At 41.5% G+C, this 27,579-nt stretch overlaps 1 protein-coding gene across 2 annotated transcripts in view; it reads right to left on the bottom strand.

Annotated features, from left to right (window-relative positions):
* The window catches only part of LOC129705712 (low-density lipoprotein receptor-related protein 5-like), a 159,515-nt gene that overhangs the window by 23,779 nt on the left and 108,157 nt on the right, over nucleotides 1-27,579 (bottom strand). For both annotated transcript variants that reach the window (XM_055649453.1, XM_055649454.1), the window contains exons 8-10: nucleotides 5,088-5,304; nucleotides 3,893-4,182; nucleotides 1,221-1,447 (exon numbers count right to left, since the gene is read on the bottom strand). In XM_055649453.1, coding sequence (XP_055505428.1) covers nucleotides 1,221-1,447; nucleotides 3,893-4,182; nucleotides 5,088-5,304 — 734 coding nt within the window. The remainder of the gene's footprint in view (nucleotides 1-1,220; nucleotides 1,448-3,892; nucleotides 4,183-5,087; nucleotides 5,305-27,579) is intronic.

The following is a 27,579-nucleotide window of genomic DNA, read 5'->3' as shown; positions in this document are numbered from 1 at the left end:
TGTACTGGAATTCTACTGAAAATGATTCCTATTAATATACCTACATGCACATTTAATTCACTTTATTTTCCAAACCGCTATGCAGTAGTATAATAAAAGTTTCAAAGGAAACAAATGAGTGTAAATGGGGTGCTAGACGCAGGGTCCCGCTGAGTTTAAAGGGAGCAATGGAACAGGCTCCTGCTGAGTTTAAAGGGATTATGGGAATGTAGGCCAAGTGAGTTTAAAAGGGATGTGGGATTAGGATCCCACTGAGTACTAAAAGGAGTGTCGGGATTAGGCCTTTCTGAGGGAGTGCAGAAAACAGGTGAGTTTAAAGGGGCTATGGGGAAGGCAACCTTGTTGAGTTTAAAGAGAATGCAAGAAATGGGGTCTGATGAGTTTAAAAGGAGCGCAGGAACAGAACGAGATGAGCCAGATGCCGCTCCATCGGGATTTCCAACAAAATGTTGATTTGTGGATTATTGCAGTTTTAACGTTGCTCCTGTTGTTCTACATTTTATAGCTGATGCTGGCATAATAATCTACTTACAGTATCTAAACCCAAGATTCCACGGTAACTATACACTGAAACATAAAACAGACTGATTTATAATGGACAAAACACATGCAAACTGATAAGTTTGCTATTGTTTTATTTTTTATTTATGAACACTCAGTCTTCATGTGATCTTGATAATTCCTTCATGTTAGGATAAATAATAGAAGTCATCTTCAAATACATTAATGGCACTAATATGATAGCATAATAAACTGAAAACTCCAATCTAAGAAATCTGAAATGTGAAATGTTGTAACTCTTAAAGACAGATGTTATTTCCGTTATCCACAGGTTTTGGTTGACTTTCAATCCAACGGGCAAGTTTCTAACAAAACCTTGTCAACTTTTAGAACAGATATCTTAACAGACTGGACATTCATAAGTGACAGCAGCAGAATTAGGCAATTCGGCCCATCAAGTCTACACCACCATTCAATCATGGGCTGATCAATCTCCCCCTCCTAACCCCATTCTCCTGCCTTCTACCCATAACCTCTGACACCTGTATTAATGAAGAATCTATCTATCACTGCCTTCCTAAAAGAACGTCCTTTAATTCTGAGGCTATGACCTCTCGTCCTAGACTCTCCCACTAGTTGGAAATATCCTCTCCGCATCTACTCTATCCAAGCCTTTCAATATTCTGTACGTTTCAATGAGGTACGTTTCATTCTCTTACCCTTCAGAAGGATCAAGAGCCAAAGCCCGTGGATTGTCCAACTCTTTCCACACTAAAACCTGTCGATATTGTCCATCCAGCCGTGCCACCTCAATTCGATTGGTGCCTGTGTCTGCCCAGTAAAGGTTTTTTGACAGCCAGTCCACTGCCATTCCTTCTGGGTAATCAAGACCAAATTCAATCACATGTTCGACAGAGCTTCCATTCATGAAAGCGCGACTAATGGTCTATAGAGAAACATACAACATAAATTATTAAATATCTAAGATTGTTAGATGCTTCAAATATTGTCATATTTTTTTCCATGGAAATCAAAATATCAACTGAATATTTCTTGAGAAGGGGATCATCTTCTTCACTAAATATATAACTAGAATTCTCATCTTGTTATCTGCAGGTTTGCATTGTTTCTCTATTTGCTCAAAAACAGTACACGATAACACTACCATTTTTGGCCCACCTTGCTCACCAGAAGGAACTGCAGATGCTGAAAAATCGAAGGTAGACAAAAATGCTGGAGAAACTCAGTGGGTGGAGCAAAGGAAATAGGCAATGTTTTGGGCCGAAACATTGCCTATTTCCTTCACTCCACCCGCTGAGCTTCTCCAGCATTTTTGTCCACCTAACTCACCATTGTCCTGTGCTGTAAATGAAACAAGTTTTGTTCGGATTGATGGTATATTTTAACAGATAAGGTTTAAAAAAAATTAACTCAAAACAGAGCCCCCACCTGCACATGCGCAGTTGGGGGAGAGTTCCCGTGCACGTATTTACTGGCGTCGCAAGGGCACCCCACGGGTCCTCAGCCGCACCTGCGCAGTGGGGGCCTTTCCTGAATTGACGTAGCCATCTTTTTTTCACAATGGCGACACAGGTAAGATTTTAAAAACAGAGGCCGACGGCTGCTGCTGCTCTGGGCACTCAAGGAGGGAGAGGAGCGGCAACCTCGAGATCCTGGGGAGGTGAGGAGGGAGTGTGGGGGATTGAGGGAGAGGAGGGGGTAGGGAGGGAGCGGGAGGAAAGTTGGGGAGGTGAGGAGGAAGAGTTTGAGAGGAAGGGGAACAGAGGGAGAGGAGGGGGGAGAGGGTGACGTAGGGAGTGGGGAATAGAGGCCAGTGGGGGAGGAGCATGGATTGTGGGGGAGCTTAGGGGGATGTGAGGAGTGGGGTAGGTGGGGGAGAGGGGGTGGTGAGGAGTGGGGAGATGGAGAGATACGAGGGAGGTGGGGAGGAGAGAGGAGTTATGGAGGGAGAGTGGCAGAGGGTAGGGGAAAGGAGAGGGAGGGAGAGATTAGGGGAGGGGAGGAGGAGAGGGGAAAGAAGAGGGAGGGTGAAGAGGAGGGGAGGTAGTGTTGGGGGTTGAGGGGAAATGAGCCGCGCCTGTGCAGTTGGGGGCTATGGGTGAGTGGTGGAATATTGCGTTGGGGAAACGGGTTGCGTTGGGGGAACAGGTGAGCGGTGGAATATTGCGTTGGGGAATGGGTTGCGCTGGGGGAGCAGGCCTCCCGTGTGACAGGCCCACTTTGTCTAGTAATATCTAATAGCTGATTTCTTTCTCTCCAAAAATCACCATTTTAAAGTGCAAATTTTAACTCTGATTTCACTAATTTTCATATGAATTATGATACCGCCAGAAAATTAAACAATTTATCTTCATGCAATGTAAATGCTATGATATATCCAAGATTCTCAAGTAGAAACATGTTATACTGTAAATCATAGAAACTGTATTTATTTGTCTTGTTGATTGTATACGCTGTGTTCAAAACCATTATTTGTGTTAACGAGAAACTAATGGTATAATTTCTGTAATATAAAAATATTGTTCATATATTCAGCAAGTTCCTCTGCCAAACCATATTTTTCCACAATGTATTAATTGAATTCACTATTACTGGCAATTTTAACATATATGTATTTTTGTGTTTGAATACAGGTCATTTATTTAATTAGGAGCGACATCATATGCAAACGTTTTAATATTGACATTTATGCTTTGTTGTGAATATAAACATTGAATATTACAACACAGAAACAAGCCACCCAGTACACAAAACCTTTGTAATCCACATAGTAGATGCCTTGTCTAATCTAAAGGGCCTGTCCCACCAGCATGCGATTGCATGCTGCTAGCGCGACCAAACGTGGTCGCTTGAGGTGTACGGCCGCGCGGGGCCGGTCCCACTTCGAACCGCGGAGGCATATGGAGTTGTGCGCGGCTGGTCCTGACATCGCGTGGGGCTCCGAAAATCCTGCACTGTTCGAAAATTCCGCGCGCCAACGGCCTGTCGGCCCACAGACGCATTTAGGGCGTACGCAGCGTCTTGATGGCGTACGCCTAGCGCGTGGCGTTGCGCGATTACGTCAGCGCCCGGCGCGCCGTTGCGTGATGAAGTCACCGCCCTACACCATGCGACGTCCAAATTCAGTCAGCCCGCCTCCTGCCCAGCTGATTGGTGAGGATGACGTCAATTAGGTCACGCGCGAACTTTGCGCGTACTTTGCGCGTACTTAGCGCGAACTTCGCTTCCGTCTGGTCGCGCTAGGCACGTGTAATCGTATGCTGGTGGGACAGGCCCTTTACTCTTGAGTTAACTAATAGATTTCAAAGCTAAATCATTTCCTTAACATACAAAAAAAATCTAATCTATTTTCAGAACAGATAACTGTTACCTTTAAGCTAATGTCTGTCCAGTAAATTCTGTTATCAGAAACATCAAAATCAAGAGCAGACGCTTCCTTCACTCCTGTTAATGGAATTGCCACATCATTGTTATTGGTCTCCAAGGAAATTCTACGGATGTCTGCCCTACTGGAGAACAAGAGGAAGGCTTCGGGTACAATGCAAGTTTTCATGTCCATTATTAGCTCCAGGCCCATTGGACAGCCACAACGTGGACCCTGAGGCACAAATAGACATAGGTGGCTACAGCCACCGTTATTCTCTGAACATGGATTTGTTCCTGTAATGGCAATATAGAATAATATCATTATTCAAATAATTTATTACATCAAAATAAAGCAAAGTAACTCAAGACAGTTCTGCTGCATTGGAGATGACGCACAGCACTCTCACGTAAACAGTAGTCGCATGAGAAACACACAGACCACTCTGAATATGCAAAATTCATCAGTAGTATATTACTCTGAAGATTGGTCCCTAAAGGGAGATCATTTTCAGCAATAGCCATTTGCTTCTCTTGGCTTGAACCTGTGAATTGTACTGTCCAACAAGGATACTTCTGTAAATCCTCCCAAGTAATGGGGCTGGATCATAATGAGAGTTGGCTAGGAGTTCCTTAGAGAAATGCTGACAGCCACTTGGTATGTCTATTCATTTTGATCTTTAATTTGTCAAGGTACATCAGAGGAGCACAATCATATGGTGTTTGATTCTGAGCAGTGGCTTCGTCAAGGAGATGGGACTTAAGTAGATTTTTGAAGGAGAGAGGCAGAGAGATTTAGGAGAATTCCAGATTCCACTGCAATGATAGTGCAATGGAAGGTAAAGCATAGCTGTTGGTATCCTAGCGGATGCTCATTTGACAGATAGTCCAGCCCAATATTTTCCACATATGGTGCAGACATACAAGATAGGTAAGATATTCAATTCTGAGGCATTTGGAGCTATCTGATCTTGTCCTTACATGTAAGGAATAATCACACAAAATGTCACAGAAAGCTCTTGGCACCTGTAGATTTCCGAGTCTTTGGTTCAGCAGAGGAGAATGAAATGCTTGTTTGTGCTGTAAATGTTTCTCACGCGACAATCAATCTGCACTATCTATTGCAGTTTAAAGTAGTAAACAGTCAACAATAGTCAATTTGCATAAACAGAAATGAAGCATTATCCACCAAGATTACATACCAAATGCTTTTGTAACTCTTGTTGCCTTCAATCCCATTAGGTCAGGTAGCTGATCAATGATAATCTCCCGCTCGGCACGGTGCTTATGAACACGTTCAATGCTGCGTCTCTGCCAGTCGGTCCAATAGATGTAATCACCCAACAAAGTGAAACCAAATATGTGAGGAAGTTTATCTTCCACAAGTATTCTACGGCCTGTTCCATCTACATTGATGACCTGTTGAAAGCAGTCATAAAAATATCCAGGTCAGGGCCCAAATACCAAATATGTAGAAGGTACACGCAGTTTCAAACATTTTTAAAAATCTTCAAAATATCTTATTTTTCATGATCATCTCACGTGGTAAGACCTATTACTACCTACACAGAACTTGGTCTGCTTCATATGATTTGGCCTAAAAGGCTCCAACCCAATGTCAAGTCCCAACTGCGCTGAGGCAACAATTGGCTCAAAATGTTTGTGGATAGATGATGAAAACAGGAAGCAAATTTAATTTCCACTGTTGAAACCAAAAACACTCAAGGGATTAAAATGTGCTTAATTCATAATTCAGTTATGGTACACGTTTCCACATACACCTGAGAACATGCAAACCTAGTTACATATAGATACATGGACAATAGGTGCAGGAGTAGGCCATTCGGCCCTTTGAGCCATTCAATGTAATCATGGCTGATCATCCACAATCAGTACCCCGATCCTGCCTTCTCCCCATACCCATTGATTCCGCTAGCCCTAAGAGCTCTATCTAACTCACTTTTGAATGCATCCAGTGAATCAGTCTCCACTGCCTTCTGAGGCAGAGAATTCCACAAATTCACAACTCTCTGTGTGAAAAAGTTTTTCCTCATCTCAGTTCTACCCCAACCCCTTATAAGACCTACCCCTTACTCTTAAACTATGGCCCCTGGTTCTGGACTCGGGGACTTGTTTCCTGCATCTAGTGTGTCCAAACCCTTAATAATTTTCTATGTTTCTATAAAATCCCTGTCATCCTTCTAAATTCCAGTGAATACAAGCCCAGTTGCTCCATTCTTTCAACATATGACAGCCCGCCATCCCCGGAATTAACCTTATGAGCTGCAATCCCTCAAGAGCAAGGATGTCCTTCCTCAAATTATGAGACCAAAACTGCACACAATACTCAAGGTGTGGTCTCATCAGGGCCCTGTACAACTGCAGAAGGACCTCTTTGCTCCTATACCTCAACTCCTCTCATTATGAAGGCAAGCAAGCCGTTGGCTTTCTTCACTGACTGTGCTCCCTGCATGCTTACTTTCAGTGACTGACGTACTGGGACTCCCAGGTCTCGTTGTACTTCCCCTTTTCCTAACTTGACATCATTCAGTTCAAGTGAAATAAACTATATACAATATTTGGCATTTTAATTGTGAATAAAAAATAGAATTTAAAAGAGTAAAACTGTTATTAGAAACAATGGCGGAAAAATAAAGAAAGCTTAGACAAGGATTATCAACAAGAGACATATGTATCCAACCCGGTTAATAAATCATACAAAAGTCAGTTTAATTTTAGCAGTAAGGGTTACCAAAAAATAAACTGCTCCTTGATGGTCATGCACTCAGAATTATTCAGGATCCTTTAATCCTACTTCAGTAAATATATTATTTCACTTTAAATCATAGAAAATACAGATGCTGGAGATCAGAAACAAAAATCAGAAACGGGTGGGAAAATGTAGTTTACTTTGTTTGTGGTATCCTGCTAAGCAAAGTTTTCTTACAGCAGCTAATACATTTTAAAAAGCCATTCAATGCTGTGAAAGACTCTTGAGATGTTTAAAGTAGTGGAGGGCAGAGTGCAAGTGCTACATTTTTTGCTGTGTGATAATTAAAACTTGATACAAAACAAAAATGTTACAGATTTTCCAACCATTTTTATTTCCAGAGCCACACAATGATAAATCTGGGGAACCTTCTCAGCCAACTCCACTGAGTAGGATCCACTAATTCCCAAGTGCACACCATCTCCAGGCCTGGTGCTGCCAGCCACACTCAGGCTCACCAATGAATAGAGCACTATGGACAACATCCCTTGGTCCATAATTTCCTGCTTAAATTTGAATTTTTTTGAAAAATCTCATTCAAAAGCGAGTGAAAATGCCACTGGATTCTGGAACTGGGATTAAATTATATTAATCAGGGTAGTGGACCAGAATCTTATTGTAGCAGTATAAGAACACAGAGTGTAAATAATGAGCTTATTATTCAAAATTTTGAGCAAATCAAAATTCATTTAAATTTATTATGAGGAACGTACATCATATATTATTAACTTATTTATCTGCAGATCAAATAACTACCTCCAGACGGAAAATTACTCGGTTTTATCCCAGTCTTTTCTTCCTATCTGTGCAGTTTTTTCTACATAATTGATTGTGTTGTATAATTCTTGTCTCTCTGCAAACAAGTCTGACACAGTGGATGGTAACAGCAAAAATTGGTCCTTTAAATGTAATCTAAAAAGGACAGCAAAGTGTAAAGATTTCTAACTTTGTTATGCCCCTGTCCCACTTAGGAAACCTGAACGGAAACCTCTGGTGACCTTGCGTCCCACCCAAGGTTTCTAAGAGTCGCCAGAGGTTTTGGTCATTCGCCTGGAAAGCCTCGACCGAAGCGTGAGCTGCATCTACTGAACAAAGATCCTACAGGATCTTTGCTACTGACCGCACACACACACACACACAAACACATCGCGAAGGTGGGGGCCAGGGACAGCGGAGGAGCGCTGTCTGCGCGATGAAGAAGAAGGTAAACGGCTGCCACAGAGCACGGTAAGTCCTTTAGAAAGCGCGGGAGAGAAGGAGAGAGAAGGGGGGGGGGGGGGAGAGGGGGAGAGGGGGGAAGAGGGGGGGGAGAAGAAGGAATGAGACAGTTTTAAGAAGTTTAATGAAGTTAGCGGGCATTTACCTTCCGGCGGATCTTCTGGGTCCTGAAAACTCCAATGAGCCAATCAAAATGGCTGGTCAGTGAAGGAGATTGCCTTCGACTGCCTGTAAGTAAATAGCGACCCCACTCCACTGGCTTCGACCAAACGGCAACTTATTTTTAGTCGAGGCCGGTTTTGATTTTGTTGAAATAATTGAAGGAACATAGATGAAGCCTCATCCACGCGGAAACCACTTTTGACCATTAGGGAGAGTGACCAAAACCTCCAGGAACCTCATGGAAACCTTGGGTGGGGCTCAAAGGTCACCAGAGGTTTCCATTCAGGTTTCCTAAGTGGGACAGGGGTATTAGTGAATGCAGTGGCAGGTGGGCATAATCAGCAACACAAATCAGTCATTCTGTATCATCTAAAAAATTCACACTAGTTTCCACACCTAGATGTAACTTACTGTCCCTTCGCCTGACTCTCCAACATTTCTAAATCGTCAGCCTACTTGTCGAACAACGGGATGTGTTGAATCTTGACTCAATTAAATAAAAAGGCCAAAAACATTTTTCACTCTCACTCACACCCAATTCTCTGAAATGGAATCACTTTATGCAATTCTGGTGTGATATATGATCCCTTGTGTCTTTCTTTATCTGTAATTTCTTCTGAGCAGGTCTGTAACATCAACAGATTCTGCTCCTGACTCAACCCACCTGCTGCTGAAACTCAGTTACACCTTAATTTCCTTCAGACGTTGAAACTCCAAACTGTGCTTGGCTGGGATCCAAAATTCCCTTTTCATTTATTTTCGACCATCCAAAACTCTTGGTGCAAGTTGTTCTGTTAACAACTCACACCAAGGCCTGTTGACCCCAGACCACACACTGTTGGTCTACCTTGGTGCCTCAATAAACAAAACCACAGTTTTAAAGCTCTAATCCTGTATTTCAAGTCCTTTCAATCTCATCCAATTCTATTACTCTTCAAAAGAGCTCAGTTTCCGGCCTCTTTCACATCTCTGATATCAATTGCATTATTGCCTGCCTTGCCTTCGGTGGCTTGAGCCTCAAATCCGGGAAATTCCTCTCTGATCATCTGCCTTTTTAAACTTTTCCATGTCAAATTTGATGATGTTTATATGAAAATCGCCAAATGGCAAATGCTATACAAATGAACATTTGTCTGGGAATTAGCATATGTATAATTTAACTTGTTTAATTTAAAAAATGCTATATTATTCCCCTTATCTTATTCCTTATTTCCAAAAGCCGAGTTTTGTAGTTCTGAGGTCTGTACACTCTGCTAAATTATACAAATAAACTAAATTATACTTTATTTGAATTTGTATGTTGTAGACCTCAAAATAAACTAAAAAACAGTTATGTACATCCCCATTCTTCAAACTTATTCCTTTTCCTAAGTGATGAAAATTCACTGAAATCTGGACAGGTTTTTACTAAAATATGGCGAATAAAAAAAGACAGAGCCAGCAGCCAGTAAAGCAAAATATCTTTATCTCTTGTGGCAGTGTTCACACTGCTGCCAGCTGCCATTCCCTCAAAGTGGGTCAGCCCAATGCGAGCAGAAGTATAATTGTATTTAACTTATAACGACACCACACTGCCGGCATCTGTGTTATGACAGACGCAAGAGTAGAACAGATGCAGAAATTTGCATGCAGTGTTAAAAAAACATATCGGCATTTTGTTATTCTCAACTTTCGACTCCTTTTTCCTGTGGCTTTAAATTTAGCATACCAGCTGCTTTCTTTAAAAGAATCCTTCCCACATGTTTTTTCAGCCATGTCCAGTTAGGTTCAAAACACACACAGAGGAAACTTGACTACAGACAATGCGTCCAAGCAAAACTCCTTCAATTATTGTGAAGGTGATTATTTGTATTTATACAGTAGAGTGGTTTTATGGAGTAAGTAGTTGCGAGGCGCTTTACAGTGGTGCTCTTAATTATGCAGAACATGGACCTTTTTCAGATGGGTTGCACGCAAAGATACTAGAGGAGCTCCTCTAGTATCTTTGGTTGCAGGCGTCTTCCCTTCCAGTATACTTTAAGCATCCAAGTTAACTTGCAACAATGCATGCAAGGCGACAAGATTAAATTATATCATCGCTCATTCGCAAAAGGAGGCTTTCTACCAAACTTTGGTCTTTTGAAAAAGTAAATCCATTGTGTTGCAATAAAAAAGGCTACATCAAGTCAGTCCAAGTACTTTTTGAGATCTTTTTAGCCACTAAACTGGTTCCCTAATTAAATAACATAGTAAAATCACAAGTTAACTAATTACAAGTTATTGTTATGCCAGCAACATATGCCCAAATATATCCAACGCAATCTATTAAATGCTATTTTCTTTTCCAAAGAATGAATTCTGTGCTGCACTTCTGGGTAAGCCAAAACATTAAAAAATGTAGACAAAAATAGCTTTGCCAGAACGAAACAAGAATATCTGAAGAAAGTTGGCTGAAAAATCTCCAAAATTCCTGTTCCACGAACAGAATCTATAAATTTAAGGAATAACAACTATGTTTATGTTTCTATATGTACCTTTTCACTCACTATTAAGTTGATACTGCGCTATCTAATCATGCATCTATCTTTCATTCAATCAAAACCATTTGGAGCAGTGATCTGTCGAATCAATAGTGCTTTCCATGCAAATTCCCCTTCCTGCCATTTCAGGTGAATATAAAAGACCCCATGGTACTAATCAAAGAGCTGTGCTGTCAATATTTACCACAAAAATTAATTACTTGGTATTCCCACTGCTACCTGAGACCTACCAGTTTGCAAATTGGCTGTTTTATGTTTCCCGAAAAGCATCAGTGACTAATCAAAATTGTTTGACTGGCTTTTTGAAAATGCAAATAGGAAAATGAGTGAGTGAGAGAAAAAACAATTGAAAACAATTACACAAGTCCCACAGGCAATCTATGTGGGCAATGATGTGGATTGCTCCAGAGAGAAAAAGGCAATCTCTCCCAGAATGTAATCGCAGATGATATTTTATAAATGGTAACTACATTTGAAAACAACCTAATCTTTAATGGATACTAGACAAAGTGGGACCCGTTGGGTCCCAGCATCACATGGGAGGGCTGGTCCCCCAACGCAATATTCCACCTCTCCACCAATTCCAATATTGGTGGCCAGGAGCGCTAGTATGGGTGTTGTGGGCTGAAGGGACTGGTTTCCAGAGAGCTAGTATGAACATTGTGGGCTGAATGGATTCTTGGGCTGGCAGCCTAGTCACTCAAGCCTGTTGTGCTGACAGCGCACTCACAGCTGGTGGGCTGGCAGTTGACTCACGGCTATTCCTTGAAATTCCATTTCAAGCAGGGTGCAAGGCCACTAAATTCAAGTGCAGTTTCTTACCACCAAGCAGGGTGCAAGGCCCCTAAATTCAATTGCAGTTTCATACCATTTCAAGCAGGGTGCAAGGCCACTAAAGACAGCAAGTCATGACCTCTCCCTCCTCCATCTTGCAGAAACTGAGCCACGACCACACTTCTGGGTTTTATAGTCCCTTCCCTCTTCCACCAGAAAGGCCGTGGCCTTCATGGCGAGATTGACAGGAGAGAGAATCTCAACATTTTTTAAACACTAATAACTCTTTAATTTTTCATCGATGGGAAAAATCCTCTTGGCCTGCGCAACGGAGGGGGACTCTGAGTAAGATGGGCAAAAAAATCACAGCCGTAAGTGGCAGTGTGTTTTCTAAAATCAATATACAGAACAACAGGAAGTGGTCAAGATCAGACTTTTAGTAATATAGATATTATATGGAGACTTTTAGAGCATAACAGAAGGCCTTGTAGCATTACACTATCTCCTGGGTCCAGAGAAGTGGTTAGGGGACATCATGATTGCTGGTGGGACTGCTGCTGCATTGAAGGAGACCATTCTGGCCATTGAACCTACACTGATCCTATATATGAGAAATGTAATTACTATATTGCTCTTGTAGCTCTGAGTAGTGTGGTTGTTCATTCATTAAACATTTTCAAAGTTAAGGATAATATAAATTTGGATTCTGAGTGCATTTAGGAACTGTGCAGGAAAGTGGCTTGAAGCACAGAATCATGTCCTATTGAAGAGCAAACAAACACATGATCTCCTAAGTACATTTGGTTTCATAAATTTCCTGTGCTACTGTAATGGACAAACTCAAAACCTTGAACCACGAATAAGACATGCATAACTGAATGAAGTAAAATTTATTTTTTTTAAAGCCCTGCAAAATTGGCTTCTATTGATCTATTCATCTATTGGCTCTTTGCTGATCCTCAATATCCATATTACAAAATGTTCAAACTCAGTCAGAATATCAATAGCAAAGATATCTCTCCTCATGTAGTCTTACATAGTTACTTCTTATCATGAGTTAATGTTTTCTTGCTCCAGGCACTCCAAACAGGGGATCTACATATCAACATTTAACCTGTCCATTTTTTACAGTATCTTTCAAATCTAAATCTGATCACCTCTCAAGCTTTTACTCTCTAATGGTATAGGCATATCCTGCTCATTGTACAGTCCTCTTTTCCTGGAATTAATCTGATTCATACATGTGGCACTAGATGTTGGCGAGGACACACTCAGAGTACTATGTTAAGTTTTGGTCACCCTGCAGTTTTGGTCACCCTGCATGATGCCATTATCCTGGAAAGAGAGCAGAGGTGGTATATGAGGATGTTGCCAGGACTTGAGAGACTGAGCCGTCGTGAGCGGTTGGGCATACTATGACTGTTCCTTGGAGCACAGGAGCTGGTCTGATAGAGCCATATAAAGTCTTGAGGGGAATAGACTGGGTGAATATACAGAGTCTCTTACCAAGGATAGAGCAGTCAAAAACGAGAGGACATATGCTTAAGGTGTGAGAGGAAAGATCTAATACTAAATTGAGGGATAACATTTTCACTCAGAGGGTGGAGGGTATATGGAAAGAGCTGCAAGACGAGGTAGTTGACACAGGCACTATAATAGCACGTAAAAGACATTTAGACTGGTACATGGATAGGAAAGATTTAGAGGGATATGGGCCACAGGCAAATGGAACACACTTAGATGGGGTGTCTTGGTCAGCATGGACAGTTAGGCTTAAGGGCTTGTTTCCATGCGGTATGACCATGACACCTGCAAAACTTTGACCGATCCCATCACTGCTTTCTAAATGTGCTGCTGTAACATCTTTAATAATTGACTCAAGCATCTTCCCCAATACCGATGTACGGCTAACTATAATTCACCGTTTTCTCTCTCCCTCCTTTCTTTCTTAAAAAGTGGAGTTACATTGGCCACCCTCCAGTCCACAGGAACTGACCCAGAGCTGAAAGAACATTGGAAAATGGTCACCAACGCATCCACGACTTCTGAGTACTCTGGGACGCAGACCATCAGGCTCTGGGGATTTATCTGCCTTCAGTCCCAACAGTCTGACTAATGTGGATTCTCTTCAGTTCCTTCCTCCGACTAGATCCTCAGTCCCCTAGTATTTCTGGGAGATTGGTTCCGTCTTCACTAAGTGAGACACAAACAAAGTACTCATTGAACTTTTCTGCCATTTCCTTGTTTCCTATTATAAATTCACCTGTCTCTGACTGTAAGGGACCTGCTTTCATCATCACTAATCTTTTCCTTTTAACTACCTAAAGAAATTTTTTGTCAGTTTTTATATTCCCCACAAGCTTTCTTTCATGAAGCTTTCCCTTGCAGCCCTTCTTGAACAAAAGCACAATATCTGCATTCCGGCACCTCACCTGTGCCTAACACTGCCCTTCCTTAGATATGGAGACCAAAAGTGTACAAGGTGGGCCAAGTATGGTATCATCAAAAGTCTGCATACATGCATCAAGATTTCCATATTTTTGTATTCCAAACTTATTGCAGAAAAAAAGCAACGTCTGCCTTCCTAATTGCTTGCTGTACATGCATGTTAATATTCTGTGCTTTGCTTGCCCAATATCGCTATTCCTGAAGAAGTCTGAAGAAGGATTTTGGCCCGAAACGTTGCCTATTTCCTTCGCTCCATAGATGCTCCCGCATCCGCTGAGTTTCTCCAGCACTTTTGTCTACCTTCGCTATTCCTCTGTCAGCCAGAGTTTCTCACTATGTTTAATTGTGCTTTTCTATTTTTCATATGGATATTTATATTTTCACATTAAAAAAAATCATTCTTGGCCACTCATAGCCTCCAAGTATCCCTTTGAAGATACTGTCCTCAGAGTTCACTGTTCCAAAGAGTTTTGTGTTATTTCCAATGTAATATCTACTTCTAACATGCAACTTTACTCGTTCAAAACTCAATTCAGATTTTATCATTTTAAAGAGGAATAGACAAACATGCTCACTGGATCTTGACACAATAATGACAGCTCCTAATATTGATGGAGTTTTTGTTTTAATGTCCCATGTATAATGAGGGGGGAAAACGTTTGACTAGTCAGTTAGTTAACGAATAGCCGAGGGATTTTAGTGCACATTATGTTCTTGCCGGAAGGCGCAAATAAATCCTTTCTGACTGAAACATTTGCAAGTTCCATTTTGCTTGAAGCCTAGCGAATTTTTGAAAGAATGCAGTTTAAATATCCACAATTTAAACCACACGTACCTGTTGGGACAGGTTTATTTATGTAATCTCAACACCTTGAAGATAAGGCCCCAAATCTTTACACAGAATCAGTCCAAAAGTCAGTCAATTAGAGCCATTTTGTTGGTTAGATTCTCTATTGAAACAATCTCAACAAGCAGCTACTCCACATTGAACACGAGGAGAGTCTTGCTGGATTCTCACCAGTTTTCAGGTACCCAGGTCCCACTGACAGAGACACGTTTATTCCTACTCTTTGTTTCCTGTTTGCCAACCTATTCTCTATCCATGTCAATACCCTACCCCCAATACCATGTGGTCTAACTTTGCCCACTAATATCTGGGTGGGACGGCAAACGGACCTGAATGATTACGTCACATTCGTTACAGACTTCATCAGGAAATGTGTGGAGGACTGTGTTCCTACAAAAACCTTCCGAGTGTTTCCTAACCAGAAACCTTGGATGAACCATGAGATCCGCATTCTTCCGAAGACCAGATGCCGGGCATTCAGGTCTGGTGACGCAGAGGTCTATAAGAAGTCCAGATACGACCTTGATAAGGCCATCAAAAAGGCCAAAAGGGACTTCTGCTTTAAACTGGAGGACGAGGCGGATGTTAGGCAACTGTGGCAGGGCTTGATGTGCCATCATCGCCTACACGACGAAATCACGAGGCAGCTCAAACGACAGCGAAGCATCACTCCCTGATGAGCACAAAGCGTTCTACACACCCTTTGATAGGGAGAACACTGATGTACTTTCCTGAGCCCCCATTCGCCCTGATGATATTACAGTCACAGTCACAGAGGCAGATGTCAGAAGATCCTTCAGGGGGGTGAATCCTCAGAAAGCATCTGGAGCTGATGATATACCTGGTCGAGTTCTCAAAATCTGTGTAGACCAACTGGCTGGGGTTTTTGCAAAAATTTCAACCTCTCACTTCTGTGGTCCTCGCTTTAAGAGGGCATCAATAATACAGGTGCACAAGAAGAGTAAGGTGCCGTGTCTCAACGACTATCGACCAGTGGCACTAACGTCTGTGGTGATGAAGTGCTTTGAGAGGTTGGTTGTGGTGCATATGAACTTCTACCTCGACAAGAACCTCGACCCACTACAGTTCGCCTACTGCTACAACAGGTCAACAGAGGATGCGATCTCACTGGCTCTCCACTCTGGACCACTTGGACAATAAAAATACTTACGTCAGGCTGTTGTTTATAGAGTAATACCTTCATCCCCTCCAAGCTGGTTACCAAGCTCGGAATTGGGTCTCTGCGCATCTCTCTGCAATTGGATCCTCGACTTCCTCATCCACAGACCACAGTCTGTTCAAATTGGCAGAAATACTAAATCCTCTGTAACAATCAGTACGGGAGGACCTCAAGGCGGCATGCTCAGCCCCCTGCTCTATACTCATGACAGTGTAGCTGGACATAGGGCGAACTCCATCATCAAGTTCGCCGACATCAGTGCCTCTACTTCCTGAAAAGATCACGGAGATTCGGTATGTCAAAGAGGCTTCTCTTGAACTTCTACAGGTGCACAGTAGAGAGCATATTGACTGGTTGCATCATGGCCTGGATCGGCAACTTGAACGTCCAGGAGCGGAAAAGACAGCAAAAAGTTGTGACCACTGCCCAGTCCATCACCTGCTCTGACCTCCCCACCATCGAAGGGATTTATCGAAGTCACTGCCTCAAAATGGCAGCCAACATTATCAGAGACCCACACCATCCTGGCCACACATTCATTTCACCATTGCCATCGGGAAGAAGGTACAGGAGCCTGAAAACTGTAACTTCCAGGTTCAGGAACAGCTTATTCCCTTCAGCCATCAGGCTATTAAACACGGCAACAAAGAAGCTCTGAACTACAATATACTATTATTATTATTGCACTATAATTGTATTTTTATTAAGTATATATATATATATATATATATACACACACACACACACACACTGAACTTTTTTTTCCTCTCCCGTTACGTACAATGTTTACATATTCTGTTGTGCGGCAGCAAGTAAGGCTTTCATTGTTCTATCTGGGACATATGACAGTAAAACACTCTTGACTCTATCAAAGGCTTTCTGAAAGTCCAGATACACTACATCCACTAGCTCTCCTTCATCCATTTTACCTGTCAAATCCTCAAAACATTCCAGAAGATTAGTCAAGCATGATTTCCCCTTCATAAATCTATGCTGAATTTGACCAATCCTGTCACTGCTTTCCAAATGCAGCTATAACATCTTTAATAATCGACTCGAGCATCGTCCCCACTACCGATGCAGGCTAACTGGTCTATAATTCCCCATTTTCTCTCTCCCTCCTTTCTTAAAAAGTGGGGTTACATTGGCTACCTTCCAGTCCACAGGAACTGATCCAGAGTCGAGATAACATTGGAAAATTATCACCAATGCATCCACGATTTCTAAGGCCACCTCTTTGAGTACTCTGGGATGCAGACCATCAGGCCCTGGGGATTTATCTACCTTCAGTCCCTACAGTTTACCTAACACCAATTTCTGACTAATGTAAATTCCCTTCAGTTCCTCACTCCCACCACATCCGCAGTCCCCTTATATTTCCGGTAGATTGTTTTTGTCTTCCTTAGTGAAGGCAGAACGAAAGTACTCGCTGAAGTGTTCTGCTATTTCCTTGTTTCCCATTTTTAATTCACCTGTCTGCGACTGTAAGGGACCTACATGCATCTTCCCTAATCTTCTCCTTTTTACATACCTAAAGAAACTTTTCAATCAGTTTTTATATTCCCCGCAAGCTTTCTTTCATGTTTTATATTCCCCGCAAGCTTTCTTTCATGAAGCTTTCCTTTGCAGCCCTTCTTGAATAAAGGCCCAATATCTGCATTCTGGCACCTCACTTGTGCCTAACATTGCCCTTCCTTAGATGTGGAGACCAAAAGTGTACAAGGTGGGCCAAGTATGGTATCATCAAAAGTCTGACACTTTCAGCAAGATTTCCATATTTTTGTATTCCAAACTTATTGCAGAAAAAAGCAACGTCTGCCTTCCTAATTGCTTGCAGTAGAAGCACGTTAATATTCTGTGCTTTGCTTGCCCGATACCACTATTCCTCTGTCAGCCAGAGTTGAAAAAAAACGTGCTTTTCTGTTTTTTATATGGCTATTTATATTTTCACATAATAAAATCACTTTCTTGGCCACTCATAGCCTCCAAGTATCCCTTTGAAGATACTCTCCTCTGCAGAGTTCACTGTTCCAAAGAGTTTTGTGTTATTTGCAATGTAATATCTACTTCTAACATGCAACTTTACTCAAGTTCAAAACTCAATTCAGATTTTATCATTTTAAAGAGGAACAGACAAACATGCTCACTGGATCTTGACACAATGACAGCTCCTAATATTGATGGAGTTTTGTTTCAATGTCCCATGTATAATGAGGGGGAAAAAACTTTTGACTAGTCAGTTAGTTAATGAATAGCTGAGGGTTTTAGTGCACATTATGTTCTTGCCTGAAGGCACAAATAAAACCTTCCTGATTGAAACATTTGCAAGTTCCATTTTGCTTGAAGCCCAGCAAATTTTTGAAAGAATGCAGTTTAAATATCCACCATTTAAACCACACGTACCTGTGGGGACAGGTTTATTTATGTAATCCCAACACCTTGAAGATAAGGCCCCAAATCTTTGCACAGAATCAGTCCAAAGTCAGTCAATTAGAGCCATTTTGTTGGTTAGATTTTCTCCACATGGATACTCGACTTGACTCACAGCTGAAAGAGTACGACCACTGAAGGTAGGGGATTTTAATACCTCTTGGAAAGAGAAGTAAAGATATTCAAATATATTGTGTACTACTATGGTGGAAACCTGGCTCACCCTGGTACCCCCCTAACAATAAATCACTCTCATTTGGAAGGCTGACTGGAAGCGCTGATGCTGGAGTGGCAAGTGATTCAGCTGCTTGGCTCTAAGATACACCCAGGACAGCATTGGCATCTGCATGTCATTGCAGGGTTCTGATAGCACCTGCCCATATGTTAACACATTGCTCAAATGATGTTGTTTCTCTCATCATCTCTCGCTGGATGTGATGGAAGCTGCTGGTTTGCCATGTGTTTTTTTTCGCCTGCGCATCTCTTCTTAGTCCAAAACTTTATCTATAGAAACAACCTCAACAAACCACATTGAACACATGCTGGATTCTCACCAGTTATCTGGTACCCAGGTTCCACAGACAATAACACACCTCTCCATAGAATGCTCAAATGTCCTCTTTTAATGCCAATTCCATTTGTGCACTTATTCGCGTATGATAAATAGGTTCCCAACGTATTTGTAATAATAGACATAGCAATACTCTTGGGTTTTGGCTCATTTTGTGCCGTGATGTTCTTGTGAAGCATGTTTAAATTAGTTATTTTTATGTTGATATTTAATATTATGTAGGGGTAGACATGGAAAAGATTTTCTTCAGAAACTGAAGACTATTAACGTTAATCACAAATAAAACCAATAAAGAATAAAAGAAGTGTCTTTACTCAAGTGTCTTAGCCTTAACAGAACTCTGGCCATTTAACCGACTTCATCTCCCTCTTTCTCATCATTTATTTTCAAAGGCTATGACTGTAATTGTGTGGAAGGACAGAATTTGACTGTCTTTGGCACAATTATAACTGGGCTAATGTTAAAAAAACTGCTGCAGATGACTGTCCCTAAAATAAAACAAATTGTCAGCTTCAATCACTAAAATCAAAATATTTAAGCACTGTGCTCTAGTGAGCTTTCTGTCATTTCCATCTGCTGTGCAGAGGCAGATCATGAATATATTAAGGAAACAGGTCACCTTTAAAACCTCGGTGCTGGACGATGCATTTCATTCTCCACCCCAGGGAATCACAAGTATTTGAGCTGATATTTTAATAATCACATAGAAATAAAATGATTAATGTAACTTACAAAACAAGCTAGACACGCAAAAGAAGCACTATTTTTAAACCTTAAACTGCAATACCAAACAGAAATCCTAAGGACAATCACACAGAAAGACCAAGTAGTATTTCGATTTGAATGTCACTGAAGTGCAAAGTATTTTTCATGGAACAGCTGAGCTTTTTGTTTCACCGTTTTTTGTTATTTGAAACAGGAAATATATTCTTAATCATTTACTCGTTTAAAGACTGAGAGTGGTGACAGTTAGTGCAAAAAGGGGAATTTGAAGGGGAAAGGTTCTTGAAATTGGTGCCTAAAAAGAGGTAAAATTACCAGCATCAAATATACTATCAATTAGCATGGTGGTGATAAAGTGGTTAAATTACTAGATTAGTATCCAAACTTCAGGATGAAAAATCCAAAGGTATTAAGTCAAATTCCACCATAACAGCTGAGGTATTTAAAAATAAATATTTAAAAGGGAATCTTATAGTGAGCAGTCTTGTCCCACAAACAAGTTAAGCAACAGTCTGACATAATTGTACTTTTAGAACAGATGGAGGATACGGCAATGGGAGTTCCACAATATTGACTTTACAAACTTCTCAAGGTACCACAGATAAAAGATATAGGAACAGTACAGTACAGTACAGGAACAAGCCTTTTGGCCCACAAATTCTATGCCGATCATTATGTCAAATTAAATTAATCCCATCTACCTGCACGTAATCTATATCCCTTCATTTCCTGCCTATCACTATGCATGTTTGAATGCATCTTAAATGTTGCTATTTTATCTGTTTTCACCATCTCCCATAGCAGCTACATCCATGTACCTGTCACACTGTTATAAATAAAATTTGCCTGGCAAATCTCCTTTTAACTTTCCCCTCTCACCACATTTTAAATTATGAGAGGCATAGAGTGAGTAGATACCTGGAATTTTCTTCCCAGGCCGATACCCTGGGAAAAAGACTGTATCAACCTTCTCCGTGCCTCACAATTTTAAGTACATCTATCAGGTCATCCCTCAGCCTCCATCACTCCACAGAAAACAATTTAAGTTTGTTCAATTTCTCCTTGTAGCAAAAATACTCTAATCGAGACAAGAACCTGGTGAACCGCTTTTGTATCTACTCCAAAGCCGTTGCATCCTTCCTGTAGCGTGGCATTCAGAACGGCACAAAATGCTGCAAATGTAGCCTAACCAAAGTTTTATATAGCGGCAACGTAAGAATTAGACCATTCGGCCCATCGAGTTTAAACTGCCATTCAATCATTGCTGATCTATCATTTCCTCTCAACTCCATTCTGCTGCCTTCTCCACATAACCCCAACAGCCTTACTAATTAACAATCTGTCAATCTCCACCCAATGATTTTTTCCTCCACGGCCGTCTGTGAAATGAATTCCACAGATTCACCACCCTCTGACTAAATAAATTCCTCCTCATCTTTCTAAAAGGTATGCCATTTTATTCTGAGGCAGTGACCTCTGGGGGGAAGGGGCGTGTGTGCGTGTGTGTGTGTGTGTGTGTGTTAGGGAAGGTGGTTGCATGTCTGCACTCACCCTCTCACCCCCTCCCTCTCTACCCTCCCCCTACTCTACCCCCTCTCTCTCTCTCTACCCCGTCCCTCTTTGCCCCTCTCCCTCACTACCCCCCTCCCCCTCTTTACTCATCTCCCCTGCCTCTCTGCCCCCCCCCCCCCCTCCCTCTCTACTCCATCCCCTCCCTCTCTACACCCCTCCCTCTACCTCTGTTCCCCTCCCTCTCTACCCCCCTCCCTCTCTACCCTTTCCTCTCTAGGGATTGAAGAGGGAGGGTGAAGAGGGGGGGGGAGGGGAGTGCTGGGGAATGAATGAGGAGAAATGAGCCGTGCCTGCGCAGTTGGAGGCTATGCGAGAGTGGTGGAACATTGCGGGAACGGGGAGTAATGGAATATTGCATTGGGGGAGAAATCTGCACTTGGTCTTGTATTCATTAAATTTACATGAGGCCCCCTTCATCGTTGCAAACTCCAGTTAGTCCAGGCCCAGAACCATCAAATACTCCTTAATCCAATCATCAATGGGATCAAACACATAAACCTATACTGGACCCTCTCCAATGCCAACACATCCCTCCTCAGATATTTGCCTTCCTTAAAACTTTCAACTTGCAAATTAATATTTTGGGAATCCTGCACCAGCACTCCCTAGTCCCTTTGCACCTCCTATTTCTGAATTCTCTCCCCATTTAGAAAATAGTCAATGCATCTATTTTTACTACCAATATGCATGACTGACACTTTGCTGTGCTGTATTCCATCTGCCACTTCTTTGCCTTCTCTCCCAACCTGTCCAAGTCTTTCTGCAGAGTCCCTACTTTCTCTACACTACCTGCACCCGCCACATATCTTTGTATCACTGCCCCTCCACCTATTATCCGCATATTTGGCCATAAAGCTTTCAATTCTCTCATCCAAATCATTGACATACAATGGGAAGAATAGTGGCCCCACCAAACACCACTAGTCATGGGCAGGCAACCAGAAAAAGCCCCCATCATTCCCACTCTTTGCCTTTTGCCATTCAGCCAACCATTTACGAGATCTCTCATCATCTGATGTACCTGAGCCTTGCCATCCTTGTCACTCTTCCTTACTGTTCATGATCTCTGGCCAGCTGGCTTTTAAATGGCTCCCATGTCAGATGTGGAATTACTTAATAGCAGCTGCTCCCAATCTATTCTCCCCAGTTCCAACCTAATACTCTTTTATTAAGTCTAACCCCAATTTACCACTTTCCACAATAAGGTTCAATCTAATCCAAATCCACAACTGACAATTTACGGAATTCAAGCACGAGTAAGAAACCACTTGATACTTCATATTCTATGGATGCCAAATTAGTTCTCCTGCCAGAGCAACAATTACAAGGAAGAAAATAGAGAAGGCACAGAACATACTTTAAAATCAACCATCGACACTGAGTTGGCAGCACTACCATTGACAGAGGACATTGCAGCCATACTAGGAGCAGCAGGTGATAAACAAACTAGCATGATCAATGAATCTACTTGATTTCACCTTCACAAATCCATCTGTTGCAAATGCATCAGTACATGACAGCAGTGGTTTGTATGACCACCACACAGCCCTTCGGTTCTCTGTCTTCCATTACGATCAGGCCCAGAGATTAACACTGCTCCAATGTAAAAAAGTACCAAACATCCCAAAAATGAAATGCCAACTCTGTGAAGCTGAAATACAGGACTAAAGGCATGCTATATAGCCAAAGAGTATGCCACACAGCTATGCAATCTCAAAACTAATGGTAGGGTCTGTAGTCCTGCCATATCTGGTTGTGAATGGTAGTGCACTCTTTAAAAAATCTCATGTGAGGAGCAGGCACCCTAACGTGTGATGTTAAAGACAAGGACAACAAATTTACAACGATGTTCAAACGTTGACGGAATGATCCCTCAGCTTCCACCTGAGATTTTTGCCAACACCAAAACCAGTCTTTAACTAATTCGATTCACTTCACATGACATTGAGAAATGGCTGAGATGACTTCAAACAGCTACACAACATCCCAGCTGCAGTACTGAAAGCTTGTGCACCAGAACCTGCTACAACAGTAAACAAACTGTTTCATTACCGTTACAACACCGTCATCCACCCAACTACGTGAGAAATGGCACAGGTACCTTCCGTCTATGAAAAGCGGTGCAGTATTAATCTAATTCAGTTCACTCCCCCCAATCAGTCTGTTCTCAAATAACTTCCCACTCCCATGCTCATCAATGCATAAAATGGGTTTTGATAGGATTACAAGCAGGAAAAACATTCCCAATGTTGGGCGAGTCCAGAACCAGGGGCCACAGTCGTAAGAATAATGGGGAGGTCATTTAAGACTGAGGTGAGAAAAAAACTTTTTCACCCAGAGAGTTGTGAATTTATGGATTTCCCTGCCACAGAGGGCAGTGGAGGCCAAATCACTGGATGGATTTAAGAGAGAGTTAGATAGGGCTCTAGGGGCTAGTGGAGTCAAGGGATATGGGGAGAAGGGATATGAGAGATACGGGTTATTGATAGGGGACGATCAGCCATGATCACAATGAATGGGGGTGCTGGCTCGAAGGCACGAATGGCCTCCTCCTGCACCTATTTTCTATATTTCTATGTTTCTATGCATCTTATTTCAATGCAATCAAGGTCCAAGCATGACAAAAGATCTGAACTCTAGAGATGAGGCAAGATTGATTTCCCTTGATTTGACATTTGACTATGTGCGGGATCCAGGCTCTCTGGTAAAGCTGGAGTCAATAGGCACAATTTGAAAAAACACCTCAGCTCATCTCATCTCATTTTAAATATTGAAATACTAGTATATAATTGTGCTGCATACCCAATAAAACAGAATATGGAAAATGTGCTATTTACAAAGAGAAATCAGATCTTAACGTGGAAAGAAGTAAACATTTATTTACCTATCATCCAAAATTCTACATATCATAAATTTAAAGATAAGTCATAGAGTTCTAGTAATTACTAGATAGATAGCACGGTGGCGTAGCGATCGATCTACAGCCTTAGAGCGCCAGAGACCCAGGTTAAATCCTGACTATGGATGCTGTCTGTGCGGAGTTTGTACATTCTCCCCGTGACCTGCATGGGTTCCCTCCCACACTCCAAAGACGTACTGGTTCTTGCAAGTTGGTGTAAGTGTATAAATTGTCTCTAGTGTGTGCAGGATAGTGTTGGTGTGCGGGGATTGCTGGTCGGTACGGACTTGGTGGGCCGAAGGGCCCTTTTTTTGTGCCGTATCTCTAAACTAAACTACTGAGATTTGATTAATGCAGCTATCTCTAAGGCCCAAATCTCAACCTGAAATTCCTATGCATCACCACTGGGTGGCTCTGCAGCAATTGTTACATTCTCAGGCAGAAACACAGAATTCAGTAGATTCAAGATTGAATTTAATAGATACATATAAAGAATGTTGGCCTGAATTAAAAGCTGATTTGGTGAAAAAATGATCATAATTAAACATGCAGGATGTGAAAATGATGACAGAAATATCAGTCCAGCATATTTATATGAATGAGGAGCAGAGGTAGGTAGACTACTTGATCTCCTGGGTCTGCTCGATGATTCAACAAGACCATAGTTAATCTGACTGTAACTTAACTGCATTCCTGGCAGCCCTCAGTAACCTTCCAATCCGTTGCTTATCAAGAATCTATACAACTCTGCTGTAAAAACTATTCAAAGACTTCCACTGCCCTTTGTGGAGTCCCAAACACGCAATACCCACAGAAAGAAAAACTTGTTTCCATTTTAAATCAGCAACCTTTAATTTTTAAATAGCAAGCCATAGTTCTAGCGTTCCCCACAAGAAGAAAAATCCTCTGCACATCTACTTGTCAAAGTCCCTCATGGCTACAGTATATTGATAAACTGAAATGAACTACGGGCAGGCGGTAAACCAACCGAGAAAGCACCCTCATGAGATTTGTTATATATCCATAAAAGTTTCTATTGTATTCTACCTGAGACAAGGTACTGTAAAACAAAACAGAGGAATCAACGTAGAAATTTACCTCTTTAAAACGTTCAAGGTATGATTAAACAAGAACACAGCGTGCTGGAGTAACTCAGGTCAGGTAGCATCTCAGGAGAACATTGATAAGTGACATTTTGGGTCAAGACTCTTCTTCAGGCTGCTGACTTCTGCAGACTTCTCTAGTCTGAAGAAGGATCTTGACCTGAATCGTCACCTATCCATGTTCTCCAAAGATGCTGCCTGACCTGCTGAGCTACTCCAGCACTGTGTCCTTTTACCAGTATCTGCAGTTCTTTTGAATGAAATGAATGAATTTATTGTACAGTGAAACGCTTTGTTTTGCATACAACCTAGGCAGTACACAAGTGTCACCACGTATTGGCGGTATGATTAACTTAATCATCAGTTACTTTCTGCAAATAATTAGTGCATTCATTTTTTGATATATTTATTTATCCCATCAACAATTTCCATCAACAATTTCCACTTGCAAAGTGTCATTATTGTGGCAGAATGTCACAACTTAATTTTGCATATTACTGTAAATTTCACATTTCCATTCATCCTGTATTTCAGGATTACAATATAACTTTGTAGAACATGTCTTGAGAAAAGTTGATTATGAACATAGTTTAGGGTTTCAGTTCTGATAATCTTTAATCTCAGATAAAAACAGAATGGTTCAACCACTTTACATTTATTTATTTAAATTTTGTCTACACTTAATGAGAAAATGATGGAAATTCTATTTTTTAAAGTAACACTACACTTATCCTTTCCACTGATGTGTATTCTTGTGGTGATCTTCCATAGCCAAAGTCATGGTGAACTTCAGATTTTATAAGAGGAGTAGAATCAGAGGAATAGCTTCTCCTATGTGTCGAAATTTGGTTGAGGTGCAAGGATTTCAGGCCAAGTTAAAGGAAGTGTTAGAAATATTGGGCAGATGCTCAGATACAGGAAAATTTGAAATGACGTTAGTATTCAGAATCATTGTGACCAGTTCCAGATCGACGAGAGCTACAAGCAGAATATAGTGTTTCTGAATACTGAGGATGGAATGGGAAATAGAAATCTGGAAGGAGGAGGATGGCAGTTTCAGGAGTAGAATGTGACAATATTAGCCACTGGATATTGCAGAACCTCTGATGGGGTTATTGGGTAATGGTGGGGGGGGAGGGGGGAGGATGAGCAGCCTTGCGAAGCAAAGGAATAGAAACCTAACTGTCTTGGGCATCTGTTAAACCAATGGACTCCAACCAATTATCCAGAACTCATCTGCTTACTCTGACTACCTCAATTGTCTATTTTCAGCCTGGATCCCATCATATTCCACCCTCTCCCCGGTGTTTTTCACATTATCCAACCACTAGCTTTATTTACTAAAACATTTAAGTACATTTTATCTTTATACCTGTTTACAGCAAATGAGCAGAACATGTGCATTTCCTCCCTGATAAGGCAGGATTCATCCCTCGATCTGACTTTTCAATTTCTGCAGCTCTTTTGTCAATCCTTTATCTTCTTTCCTTTCTATTTCACATTCCTTGCCCTTAATTTCCATCTGGTGCATATGGCCATTATCAATGCCATATGCACGAGTATGAAATTACAAGGGGGCAGGTTTACATAGGTGGCTCTCGTTATAATTATGGATATAATTACTCCGAAAACAAGGAGAGAACATACCACTAAAAATTAGTGAATGAACAGTGGTTGTTCATCCCAATCAAATTAGCCCGATTTCTAACCAACTTTAAAAGAAAAAGAAAAAAACCAAAATCTCTCCCAGAGATGTTTTACTTGACCTTGTAATCTTTCCTGTCCAGACGAGGGCATGATTCACACCAGCTGGAGGAAAAATACTAATATCAACTTCAGCACTTCCTGAATCATAGTAAATGTGTTTAAACATCTGTTGTGTTACTTCTGAATGAAGAATATGAGTAAAACAAACAATTAAAGACTAAGATGGTCTAAGGTGTACCTTTAAAGTACAATCTTGCTGCAGCATTTAAGATTAAGCCAATTTTAATTTAGTTTAGAGATAGTGCGGAAACAGGCCCTTCGGCACACTGGATCCACACCCAACCAGCGATCCCCGCACACTAACACTATCCTACACAAACTATGGACAATTTACAATTTTACCGAAGCCAATTAACCTACAAATCCCTATGTCTTTGGAATGGGGGAGGAAACCGAAACTCCCTGAGAAAACTCACACAGATCACGGGGAGAACGTACAAACTCCACACAGACAAGCAAGATAGTCAGGATCGAACCTGGGTCTCTGGTGCTGCAGGGCAGCAATTCTACCGCTGTGCCACCTGTGCCTTTGTTAGTTCAGACACAAAAATAGTGGAATAGTCACTGAGGAAGAATGGGTGTGGTTCATAGAACATTAAAGGACAACTTGTCAGGTACGGTGTTTGAGAATACGATTAGTTTTCCAATAGATTGCTGGTGGAAGTTTAAAAAAAAAGTACTGTGGGAAGATTGAGATGAGGTAGATGAATT

This window comes from Leucoraja erinacea, chromosome 18 (genome assembly GCF_028641065.1).
Source record: "Leucoraja erinacea ecotype New England chromosome 18, Leri_hhj_1, whole genome shotgun sequence".
Taxonomy (NCBI): Eukaryota; Metazoa; Chordata; class Chondrichthyes; order Rajiformes; family Rajidae; genus Leucoraja; species Leucoraja erinaceus.
Note: the sequence above shows the minus strand (reverse complement) of the source record. Positions and strands in the feature narration are given on the sequence as shown.